This window comes from Equus caballus, chromosome 21, assembly GCF_041296265.1.
Source record: "Equus caballus isolate H_3958 breed thoroughbred chromosome 21, TB-T2T, whole genome shotgun sequence".
Lineage (NCBI taxonomy): Eukaryota > Metazoa > Chordata > Mammalia > Perissodactyla > Equidae > Equus > Equus caballus.
The window spans coordinates 19,024,055-19,036,511 of NC_091704.1; the positions used below are offsets into that span (position 1 = coordinate 19,024,055).

At 52.3% G+C, this 12,457-nt stretch overlaps 1 protein-coding gene across 1 annotated transcript; it reads right to left on the reverse strand.

Moving 5' to 3' along the window:
- Nucleotides 1-1,533: 1,533 nt before the first annotated feature.
- On the reverse strand, nt 1,534-9,086 carry LOC100055246 (L-amino-acid oxidase). Its single transcript, XM_070246776.1, has 7 exons — nt 8,952-9,086; nt 7,833-8,062; nt 7,496-7,608; nt 5,965-6,166; nt 5,460-5,528; nt 3,838-3,974; nt 1,534-2,606 (listed from the first exon to the last, which is right to left on the reverse strand). The coding sequence occupies exons 2-7, from the start codon at nt 8,058-8,060 to the stop codon at nt 1,763-1,765; spliced, it is 1,593 nt and encodes a 530-aa protein (XP_070102877.1). The 5' UTR covers nt 8,061-8,062; nt 8,952-9,086; the 3' UTR covers nt 1,534-1,762.
- Nucleotides 9,087-12,457: the final 3,371 nt, after the last annotated feature.

A 12,457-nucleotide genomic window follows, 5' to 3' on the forward strand; every position in this document is an offset into this window, starting at 1 on the left:
GGTTGTTTAATCCATGTGAACTTCATGTGTGCAGTGAGATAGAATGGTGACTCACTGAGACTGAGGGCGCCAATGGCCTCTATGGGGCTGGGCTGCAAGTGAGGAAGGAGACAGATAACCACGCTCTGTAGGGACTTAGTTGGGGTTTCTGTGGGTCAGTGTTGGGAGAGGCAATTGCCAAGCGGCCTGAGTGTCCCTATATGTTCTTGCTGGGTGTACCCAGTATCCAAGGCCCTGACTGCTCTTTGCTTGGGCAGCTTCTCAGAGTTGTGTTTTAGCGGACAAACCCTTGAGGGATGAGGTAATGTGTTCCCTCCAAACAAAGAGCAGGCTTGCTTACTACCTGCTGTACAATTGGTAAATGCTCTGAGCTCAGTGTTTCTCAGTTGCAATGCAAGCCCACTGCATGCATACTGTCCACCTGGGCCCCTTTGTATGCCCTCTTGGGACTTGGGGTGCTCATGCTGCTTGCTGTGTCATGAGCAATCAAGTCCTTTGTCTCTGACCCATACGTCTCATGTCTTCTGCCAGCATCCATGGAACTGCGGCAGGCTAACTTGTTAGCTTGCAAGTATGATAAAATCCCAAGACCCTGCTGGAGTGAGGTTCCTGGGCAGCCTATTGTTCTGACCTAGCCTCAGACTCTAAAGGGAATGGCACTATCTCAGCTGGGTTCTGACGGTCTTCCTGAAGGCACCTTGTTGCCTTTGGTGATGAACTGTCCTTTCACCTGGTAGCCACCTGGACCCTTCCTGTGGCTCTTTGGGTGATTAGTCATATGCCCAAGAGGTCCCTTGGGGATTAAATTCAGGCCAAGTCACTGTCAAATGATGGGCCTCTTTAGATCTCATGCATCTGTCTGCCTGACAGTTCTCAGAAGTATTGACTCCATCTATCTGTCTCCTCACCCCTCAGGGCTGCCAGGCAAAGACGATCCAGGGGCACAGGAAAGGGACAGGGGGCAGAGCATGTAGCCCTGACTTTGTACATTCTGAGAACTTCTATTTATTCAAACATTCAACATATTCATTGCTGAATGTCTCCAAAGTGAACCACTAATTCTTTCAGGAACACAAAAAAGAATAAGACAGAGCCACTGAGCATAGAAGAAGCCAGACGATTTGGGGTTAGATGACTTAGATTTTGACTCCTCTGGACCAGCATTTGTGACCTCAGGCAAGTTAGTTAACCTCTTGGAGAATCAGCTTTTCTTATCTGTAAAATGAAGTAATATTCGAATATATACATTGGGGATTGCTTTAATAACATGGAAAAGCATTCAGCATATTGCTGGCCACAAAGTTGCCTCCATCTAAGGACCTAAGTTCCCAACTTCTCTCAAAATTCACAGTCGTGGGAGGTGGAGGAGTCGAGATGGGGAGGGGAGCTAGTCCTGGACTCAGATTACAGGAACAAGAGAGGAGCCAAGGACCCCAGAGAAGGTCCTTGGAAGTCAATGGCCTCCCTAGCCCTCAGCACTCAATTCTATAATTACTCAGTCACTACCCAGAGTGTAGATAAAACACTTAGTGATAGCCTTAAACTCAATCAATGTTTTATTGTTTTAATCACTGAGTCACATGTTGTTGTCGAGACATTGCTAATAAATCCAAAGTCATGGGTAGCCAAATGTTGGATGGACTCCATTCCTTGGCCTTATGTGGCCACTTTTGGTCTGGCATCTTTGGGAAAATGTGAAGATAAAGTGAGATAGTGGATTTTGAGACTTTTCCTGACTGGAGATCACCCCAATTCCTGGGTGTCATGAAGTTGGCTGTAGCTCAGTTTTAGAGTGGGGCTCTTTTGAGTCTCTGGGGCCTTTCGTCAAAGCCAAGTCTGCAGACTCTTGGATGCTCTGTGCCACCCTGAGCCCTGACTTGATGGCCGTGTCAATCCAGCCGTGGGGCAGGGTTGTGTGCTCGCCAGCAAAATAGACCCTCCCTTCGGGTTTACAGAGTTCCCGGGCATAGTCCACATATTGGTAGGGGGTGAAGAAGGCGAAGCCGCCCATGGAATAGGGGTCCTGGCCCCAGTGCTTTACCATAGAGTAGGGGCACAGGGTCCGCAGCTCCTCCTTGGGGCGGTCATGGACTGCGGCCAGGTCATCCAGGACGACATCGACTGCCCGGGTGTGGTCCATGGCAGCAAAGAAAGAGGAGTCGTCATCAACGGTATAGGAGGCCAGGATGACCCCTGTGCCATTGGGAAAGATGTGGCTGGGATAGTAGATGAAGCGGGAAGGTCGATCAGTGCTGGACTTGCCTCCAAAGATGCCTTCATCTTCCCAGAAACGCTGCGTGCAGGCCAGAATCACTTTGGTGGCGCTGTTATAGTGAACGGATCGCAGTGCATCCTGCTTGCCAGGGGAAAGAGGTGGCTGGAAATGGAGAAGCCGGGCAGCCTTAGCTGTGCTGGCCACGATCACATAATCTGCGGTTAGACGTGCCCTGGGCTGCAGTGGGTCTGGGGTCCGGTAGGTGATATGGACTCGGTCTCCATTTGTCTCTACCTCCTCCGCTGGTGAGTGGAGCCAGACCGTCCCTGGCAAGAGGGCAGCATGCAGGGCCTGGGGGAGCTGGTCAAAGCCCCCAACGATTTCATGGAACCTGAGAGTGAGCAAGCAAAGGAGGGAGACAGAAGTAGGTTGATGGACAAGGCCATACTGAGGATGGGCTGTTTAGACTGGACAGAGGCTGAGCCCTCTAATGGACCTGCTCTGGTCCTGTGTGCTAGGGAGATAAGTCACTGGCAAAAGGAAGACATGCTAGGCAGGGTGGCCCTTAGCACCGGGGAATTAGAGAAAGGCACCACTTTGCGCCAACAAATCAGAATAATGCATCCCATCTGGGCAAATACAATCCCTTGCCGGAGCCCCGGTCTTGGAGCTGGATCATGCTGGCTCTCAGATACTCCCCTCCTGCCCCCTTGGGTGGTCACTTCCATGCAGGATTCCTGGCTATGGGGCCAACAAAGACCCAGGTTTCTTACAGGTCCTCTCAGCCCCTTCCATAATGTCCTTCGAGAGAGCCCAGCACAGCGTGACCCTCGACACATGCAGCACCATTAAGATCCTCCACCTGGCCTTGCTTAAGATCCCCCCTTTTCCTTCCATTTCCCTTTAAGACAGTCTTTGGCTTGAATTTAAATGGATTCACCCTGAATAAAAATTCTGGAAGGAAGGGAGAAGATGCTACTGGGAAAAGAAGAGGCCTGGATGCTCAAATAACTAAGCCAGTCCCCTCAGCCACTGTGGGCTCGCAGTGTCTGTTGCTCTCTTGGAAATGTCTGTAGGCTGTTTTTTTGGAGTTGGATCATAGAACCCACAGGGAGAGTAAATCCTAGTTTATTTTATCTTTGCAGCCCCAGACCATTTGCACAGGAGCCAGGAGTTTGGTGGCTGAAGTCTGGAGTTAACACCCCTGATACAACTTCCTGGGCTGAAAGACAGTAAGTGCCCAGTGTAAGGATCCCTGTCTGTGTAACAGGAGAGGTAAGGCCCACAGCAAAGCAGGCCTGTAGCCTCCGGATGTGACTGCCTCTTAGCCAGAGGGTCTCAAAGTGGGTCTCCTAGACAGAAAGCAGCAGCGGCCTTGGGAACATGTCAGAAACAAAGATTCTGAGGCCCTGGCCCAGATCTACTGAATCTGGGACTCGGGGTGGGCCCCGGCCACCTGTGATGCTGAGGCTCAATGGGGTTTGGAGAACGCTGCTTTCCCCCCTTCCCCATTTCTTTTGAAATTTTCCACCTGATTTGTCTAATCTATCTTTCTATCACTTTTCTGCTTAGTAACTGGCTAACCCATGCCCATTTTCCCACCTCCCTACCCCACTTCCCACCGGGGCTCCTGGAAGAAGGAGATGATGCCTCGCAGGGTTTCCACGAAGGCCTCATAGTAGCCAGCATCTGTGTTGAGCAGGTCCCCGATCATCTGCACGGCCCCGAGGCTCAGGTTCCCCACCTTGATCAGGTACTCCTGCACCGACCGAGTGTAGAGAGAGAAGGTAGGGGGGTCAGAACGTCTGCGAACAGACAGGAGAGCCCTTGATTCCTGCCTAGGGACAGCAAGGAACAGAATTGGGCATGGTAGAATGGGAGGTACATACTCAGCCTGGCCCCGGGCGGCTGCGAAGGCTCGCCCTGGCACGCTAGGCTCTGACAGTGCTCACATTGCTCTCCCTGGTCCTAATAATGGGAAAGCAGCTGACACTAAGTGCCTCTCCCCACATGCACACATTTTTATGAGCCTTTCACTTGTATCACCCCCATATATAATGTTAAGAAGTAGCTTATCACTCCCCTTTTACAGACTGGGAAACTGAGGCCAGGTCTTCATGTCTACCTCAAGTGTTTTGGGCCCAGTCTGGCTTTGCTGACCTCCCTGTAAGGTCTGGGCCCTTATGATGAGCAGGAGGAAATCTGGGTACTGAGTATTTTTTTCTTACTCTGCTTTAACCCCCCACCACCCTGTCGCAGTCTGGGCTAGCCCAACAGCAAATGACCCTGAGGTTCTGCTTCTGGTGCGCCCGCCAGGCGAGAATGTGCCCCATGCTTCACTGCTGCTTCCTTCTCTCGGGCAAGGCCAGAGTGGACTCAACAGAGCTGGCCAGGAGGGATCCGTCAGTTACGGTGCCAACTACCTGTGTGCACAGGTCTGAGGGGTGTCCAGGGCCGAGTTGGTCCCCTTGTTACCAGTACAGGCAGCCCTGGAGGCTTGGCACTTGGGGAACAGGCCTATTACAGGCTGCCAGGATGGCAGGGCACAGCTGGCCTAGCATTAACCTGGGCAAAATGCCTCTATCAAACATGCTGGTTTAAACTAGAAATAAGACTACAGGGCCCCACCATCTCAGGGAAAACATCACTGAAAAGTTCTTGGAGACACATGGGACTGTAAGACCTACAGTGTGGACAACCAGGACCAAGAGAGGTTGCTGGGCTCTCTGCCTCTGGAGTGGGGTGTGGGGTGGGTGGGAGGAGGTACTGGCAATTTGCTGTAGCTTGCCTTATTTTCGAACCTTTTATCTCTCCTCCCTCCCCACGTCCCTCCTTCTCTTCCTCCGTTCCTTCCCTTTTTTCTGCTCCATCCATCCCCACCCTCTCTCGCCCTCCAGGAGCTTACATTCTTGCAGGGGTAACAGAACAGCTATGTGGACATCTGGGGGAAGAGCGTTCCAGGCAGAGGGAACAGCCAGCCAAAGCCCAGAGGGTGCGCTTGACAGAGTAAGAAACAGTAAGGGGCTGGGGTAGGTGGGCGAGGAAGGACTCCTTCTTCCTCTCTGGCAACCCTGAGCCACAGGACCTGGCTCAGGTGCCCGCTGGCTGCTGGTTGGGGACGGCAGGTCAAATGTTAATATCACTTCTCAAGCTGGGAAGTGGGCAAGTGGTCCTGCTGTGGTTTCCGTGGAGGCATGACAGGGTGAGGTGTGGGCCACAAGAAGCGAGGGGTCTCGAGACTGACCTTGGTAGAGAAGGAGTCGTACTTCTCCAGCACCTGGCTGCAGCTGCTGGTTTTCAGCTCCTCCATTATCTGGGCACGGAGGAAGGAGGGGCGCTCGGTGAGAAGCAAACTCCGCCCCACGCCCTCGCCTCAGCCCGGTCCAGCCCCCCATGCTCCAGCTCCTTAGCTTCAGCTTCTATGTGGCTCCCAGCCTTGCTTTATGTGCGTCCCAGGTTCCAGGACTGCGTCCCACAGCTAGTCTGAGTGTCCCCATGGCGGAAACTTCACCTCCACTATTAGACAGACTACGGAGCGTGTACGGGTAGGGGCCAGGGCTGTGCGGTCAGCCTGGGAGTACCGGAGGTGGCAAGTCTACTTCCTTGTCTGCTGTTGGACACGTTTCTGTTGGCCTCTGGGGCCACTGTGAACTGCGTGGGCATGCTGGAGAGCCTGGCGCCAAAGAACCGCTCAGTGAGGCTAGGTGAGGTAGGAGGGCTGGGCATGTATATGCTCGCCCTCTGCTCACCTTCCGCAGCGAGTCTTCGAAGAGCTGTTCTGCCGTCTTCCGCTCCTCGTCAGCCCTGACTGGATAGCCCAGCAGTCGGGGGTCGGCCTGCACCTCCCCCATTCGCCGCCGCACCCCATTGACCAGCACCCAGGTCTGGTTGTTAGAGGGATAAAACTCGTTGAGCTTCAGTCCATACTTCCTGATGAGCTCACGAGAGAGCCTGTGGAGTAAGTAAGGGACGGCTCAGCAGGGACAAGGAAGATGCCAGCCCTCCTTGCTCCCGGGGTTCATTCCACACTCCCTACGGATTCACAGAGGCCACCCCTGGCCTCTATCCAAAGACAAGACACCAGGCCTCTCCCTCACTGTGCTAATGGTGGCAGGGCCATGAGGGAATGGGGCCACTGTAGTGGTCACACTACACCAGGGCCTCCATGCTGGCTGAGATCTCTCACTTTGCCTGAGACCTCTGTCCTCCAGGTCTTGGAGGTGCCATGAGAGCACACTGGAAATGTCTTCTGGATTCATCCTCCCTGGAGGCCATGCTCATCCCTCCCCAGCCTCCAGGCAGCATCCTCCACACCCCTGCTTGCTCCACAGGCCGAGTCCTCCTTCAGGATGGCACTCCATGAGGACACCTGGTGCTAGCTTCTGATCCCTGGGCTCCCACCAGACTCCACACCTTCCTAGAAGGACGCTCATTATTTCCATCTTTAGCAAATCTAGCAGGTAACTTGACTTTTCAAGGTGCTCTTCCATCTCAATTGTCTTTTGGGATCCTCCACATCACCTTTTAGGCAGGCAGGGCAGGAGCCATTATGCCCATTATGGTAGATTAAAACACTGAAGCTTGGAGAGGTTCTGGGACAGGTCTGAAGCCACCAAAATGAGTTGGGGCAATCCAGCCCTGCTGGCTTCCAGGAGAGGACTCCCACCCGTCTCTGTCCCTCTTGGCCTCAGTGCTGATTGCTGTTCTAAGAATGTGTTCTAACTGTATGTTCTTAGATTCTATTTGGCATCCATTAATCATAGGGCTGAACCATCGCCAAAGTGTTTACCTCTCTCCTGCACATCAGCTTGCCTAGAACTCTCCTTTCGTGTGCAGACTGGCTGATCCAAGGCCATGCACGGCCCCATCCACACATCATGCCAATATTTCCCCTGCTCTAAATCACCCAGGACCACGTACCAGGCAGCTAGAGACCACTCCCGTCGGCCAAAGCCCACCACAATTATCCAAACTAGCCAGTCCTACGCTGTTTACTGTGCCCTGCCTTGCCTTTTCCTTGGAAACCCCAATAAAGGCCGTGTTCTGTGACTTCCCCTCACTCCTGTCTTCTGCCTCCTGAGCATCCCAATGCATCCCAGGGGCCCTGTGTGACATGGAGTGTTCCTTTCTCTCTGGAAATGTAAGAAATTCTTCTTTCAATGGCATTAGGCTGTCTGTGGCTACTCATCACCTCCATAAATTAAAATCCCAAGGGTACAAATGAGATAGCTGTCCAAACCCCAGCCTTCCTCACCCATCCCCTACTTCCCCCAAACATACCTGTGGTGGGCAGGGATCCTCATGGCGCCCAGCTCCACGTACCACTGTGCTCCAGGCACTCTGTGGGTCTCTATTCTGCCACCCACACGCCCTGAGGCCTCCAGGACAGTCACCTAGAAAGACAGCCCTTTCCTGGCCTCAATGAAGCCAGCCACTTCCTTTCCTGGCACAGCTCCCACAGCCCTCCTGCCTCTTCCCCAGGTCTCCCTCCGTTATTGGGTCAGATCACTCACCTCTCCCTGTATTTCTACCCCTGCCTAGAGCTCTAGACCTGGCTCCCCAACCCCGCTCTTTGAGGCCATCCACTTCTCTCTCTCCCAAGTCCCCCGTCATGTACCTGGTGGCCAGCGTCCTGCAGGGTCTTGGCAGCAGTGAGCCCAGCCATACCTGCGCCAATCACCACTACCTGTTTCCTTTCTGCTGTCTGCCTCAGCCCATCTTGGGCCAGCCGCACCAGCTCTTCATACTGGGGGTCCTCCAAGCACTTGAGAAGTTGGCTGTTGAAGGCCTGGGTACTCAGGCTGAGCATGGACAGGAGGCCGAGGGCCAGCCAGCCTGGGCACATGGCTGTGGAGATGGCAGTCAGGCAAATGGTTGGGGACCAAGAAGTCCAGCTTGTCTTAACACTTGCTTGAGGAGTGGTTGTATCACCAGACCTGTGATGCAACATCCCAGCACTCCTGAACACCTATATACTTCCTTCCCAACCAGAGGGTGCCTTAGTCATGGAGCCTGCCAAACCTCCTCCTTTCCCCCCACTCATCGGTGCTGCTCCCTCACAGCTCCCACTCAAGGAATGATGGAGACTGGGCCAGCTGGACTACCCTCAGCCCAATGGGGGATGAGTGGAGTGGACCTGCCCACCACGTTGGGTGCCCCATTCCCCGCTTGGGGTTGATAGAATGTTTGTTGCAGTGAGAAGACCTGATTCACTGTGGCTGTGGAAGGATGGGGTGAGGATGAAGAGTATAAAGGCATTGTTTAATAATGCCAACAGTCTCTGAGATGTACATGGCAGGCTACCAGCTTCCTAAGCCCCAGAGAGACATTCTGAGGTCATTTCCCAGACATAGCCAAGGTTCATCAGGGTTAAAGACTTTGCCAGACTGTGAGCCTCCATTTCCACACCTGGCTAGGACAGGGAAGTTGGCACCCATTCTGGCTCAGCTCCTGGAACGGATGGGTCATACCTTCCCTCTAGGAGCCTGTGAAAGGTGTACATTATATGATTGTCATTTTCTTATTGTTGTTATTGTTGAAGCTGTTATCTGTGTTATGGGCTGAATTGTACCTCCCCAAAATTCATGTGTTGAAATCCTAACCCAAATTACCTTAGAATGTGACTGTGTTTGGAGATAGGGTCTTTAAAGAGGTGATTAAGTTAAAATGAGGCTGTTAGGGTGGACCCTATGCAAGCTGACTGGTGTCCTTATAAGAAGAGAAAATTTGGACTCACAGAGAGAACCAGGGATGTGGGCACAGAGGAAAGACCCTCTGAGGATACAGCAAGAAGGCAGCCATGTACAAGCCAAGGAGAGAGTCCTCAGGAGGAACCAACTCTGCTGACAGCCAGATTTTGGCTTTCTAGCCTCCAGAACTGTGAGAAATAACTTTCTGTTAGTTAAGCCACCCTGTCTGTGGCATTTTGTTTTGGCAGCCCAAGCAGACTAGTACAACCTGTCACCGTGTTTCCCTCTGCATCTTTCCCCACAGCAGAGGAGAACAGAGGGCCTGGTTCTGGCCCAGGGCTCTCAGGTCAGACCCACCTCCCCAAAGCCTTTAAAAAATGTGTATTCACTTTTTATGTGTATCCTCACAGGCAAAGCTTGGATGCACTCTTGATTCCAATCTCAGGATTTATGTTTAATTCAAGCCACCTTTTCTCCTTCTTTTATGACTGAGACAGCATAGTGGCATTCAGAAAAAGAAAACACAGAGGGACAAATCATTTGTACCTCTCCTGCCTCATTCTTCCACCCCATTCCACTCATCACCATCAACAGTTGGCTGCAATCCCTTCAATTCTTGCAAAGAGTAAGATATAAGACTGTTGCTCAATAGCCTGTCTTCTCCATTTTGGACCAGAAATCAATCCCTTCTACACAGAGCCTGGCTCTTGGCGAGTTCTCGACACATTTATGGAATATAGGGGTGGAGGGATGGACAGATGGACGGACAGGTGGATGGAAGGATGAGTGGACAAATAAATAAGTGGATGGATGGACAGAGGAAAGGAATGATGAGTGGCCAGACACTTCAGGGCCTGCTGCAATGCCCCCCTCTGGTATCTGCATTTCATCACAGAGTCCAGGCTTGGGGGCAGTGCCCGGCCCAGACTGTTCCTCTCTGTCCTTTAGTTCACCTTTGCCCTGACCCTGGCCACTCTCCTAGGGGCCTCCTGTACTTCTCCAGCCTCCCTCCGAGAACTTGTGTATCTGGCTCTCTAATTCCTTTTACTGTATGCACACACATTTCAGAATTCAGCCTTTCTCCACCATCTGAATTCATCCAACTCTTCTTTCTTCAAGGAAGAGGAGTGGGGCTTATCCTTCTCCCCTCCCTCAAAGCAAGAAAGTGAAATCTGACGCATCCTGAAGTCATAGGTCTTGTCCGTTTATCTATTCACCCTTTTATGATGTTTCTTTTTTAACCACAGAGCTTATTGCTAGAAAATGGTGTTTGAAACTGTGAGCATTTCCAGCATATTGCTCAGCCCTTAAAGCGACGAGAAGATGCACGGTTGAGCCTTCCAGGAAACACAAGTGCTTTGGGTGGAGGAGATTTGCATGGAGTTACTCACACTCTCTCATCTGCTGCAGCCCTGGGGGGTCAGCTCATTAGGGCAGAGGGCTCCTCCCTAGTTAAGAGGAAAGCGGAACAAAATACCTTTGAGCTGAAGGAGCTGTCAAAACAATGCAGTACAGCCCTTGATTTCACACAGAAGAAACCAGACCCAGGGAGCCTGAGTTGGCCCTGGTGCCACACAGGTATTCATTATTTGCAAAGCAAAGTTGACACCAGACCCACAGCTCTGAGCCCCTCCATCCACCCTTTACCCTCCTGAGCTAATCAACCACTGCCTTAAAGAATCACTGTATCTTGTCTCTGGGGTAGGGCACCGCTAAGCAACCCAGATGTCTGCCCTTTGAGCCAGGGACCCGGTCTTCCTTGTCCACCTTGGTTTTGCCCATGCCTGGCACAGCTGCAGCTCCATTATGACTACTTAGTGACTATCTGCTGGATGAATGAACAAATGAGTGAGGATTAGATATGGAAACCACACATCCTAAATCTTCATCTTCAAGAAATTCTTTCCCTTGTCCTCTCCAAAATACATACGTCAGATGATACGTCTCCATTTTTGGTTTGAAAAGCAGGGTCATAGTAGGCCCAAGGTATGGGGGAGGCCCAGCCCAAAGCCCTAGACAGGCAGGCTCCCTGTGGGTACTCACAGACGTGGTTCTTGGGTCCCCAGGAGAGAGCTTGTTCCAACAGGCTGGTCTTGTTGGTGTCCAAGTTCTGTCTGAGAGATATGGGCAGAGTCAGGAGATGTATTCTGTCCTGCCTATGAACTTCCCAGCTTCCAGCCTTCAAATACATTCGGTTCGGCAGGTCTGCTGGGGAGCAGGCCCTGGAGAGGGAAAGCTCGGGGTGGGAGGTAAGCAGATGGAATCCAGTGCTCTCTTCTCCACTTGCTTCCAGACCTCTCCTTTCTTGCCTCCCCCTACCTGGATCGAGTGGACCCTTCCCTCACTAGTTTCCTTGGCTAGAAACCCTGAAGTAGATTTGTGTTCTCCTTCCCCTGAGTTTCCACATCCGGGGTTTCTAGCCCCCTCAGCTCTGCCTCCCTAGGGCCTCTCACACCAGCCCCCACCCCTTCTGCACTAAGGCTCCCTCCCTTACCTGGCGTAGGTGCTCCCTTCACTTTCTCCACAAAGGTCACTGCCTCTGGCCTTTCCCTGTTGGCCCTTTTCTCCCTTGGCTACCATCAGAGTGATGGTTCTAAATGCAAGTTGGGTTATGGCAGCCCCCTGATTTAAACCCCCTTGGCTTCTGAGCTACTTCACTCTCCTCTCTACTAAAGCTCTATCTTTGCATGATTATGCTTTCATTTACTCTTCGGGGCTGTGAACTGAACGATATCAGGGCACTTGCTTCTTAAGTAGCAGGCCTAGTGGAGGGCCAGGCATGCAGTGGTGCTCAAAGAATGCTCCATCAGTGAATGCAGGAATGAGGTGTGGGGCTGTGCTCCCATCTCAGCCAGAAGTGAAGCCAGAGGACGATGACACAGCTGCTTTTCTGAATTCAGGCAGCGTTTTGCTCTTCCCTTCGCCTCTTCTTAGACTTGGCTCCTCCCACAGGGGCCCGCTTCTCACTCCTTCCTCCTGTTCTTTAGGATGTTCAGGACAGATTTCTCCACCTGTGGCTTCATTCTGGATGCGAGCCTCACACTTTCTCATCCAGCTTCCCACAGCATTTTTGTTCTCTGTGCACACCTCCCACTTCCCGGACTCAAGCCTGCTGTACTCCCTACAGCCCTCTGATTCTGGGAAATATTACCCTCCTCTGTCTCTCTCTTTGCTGGGTGGGGAGGGTTTGGAGTTTCTAGGGGCATGGGGTGGGGAGCATGGAGGCCAGGTGCAGGCTGGGCTGAAGAGAAAGCAGAGGTTGATGAGAGAGAGTAAATGTGTAAATGTGTCAGCACCCCTGGCCTCGTGGCCGAGTGGTTAAGTTCGCGTGCTCCACTGCAGGTGGCCCAGTGTTTCGTTGGTTCGAATCCTGGGCGCGGGCATGGCACTGCTCATCAAACCACGCTGAGGCAGCGTCCCACGTGCCACAACTAGAAGGACCCACAACGAAGAATATACAACTATGTACTGGGGGGCTTTGGGGAGAAAAAGGAAAAAAATAAAATCTTTAAAAAAAAAAAATTATGTCAGCACCCCTTCCTGGCACAACAGC

Coding starts and splice junctions, on each gene's coding strand:
- LOC100055246 (XM_070246776.1), bottom strand. CDS start 8,060: ATGTGCCCAGGCTGGCTGGCCCTCGGCCTCCTGTCCATGCTCAGCCTG. Junction 7,609..7,832: donor TGCAGGACGCTGGCCACCAG/GTACATGACGGG, acceptor CTGTCTTTCTAG/GTGACTGTCCTGGAGGCCTC. Junction 3,975..5,459: donor ACGACTCCTTCTCTACCAAG/GTCAGTCTCGAG, acceptor CGGTCGGTGCAG/GAGTACCTGATCAAGGTGGG.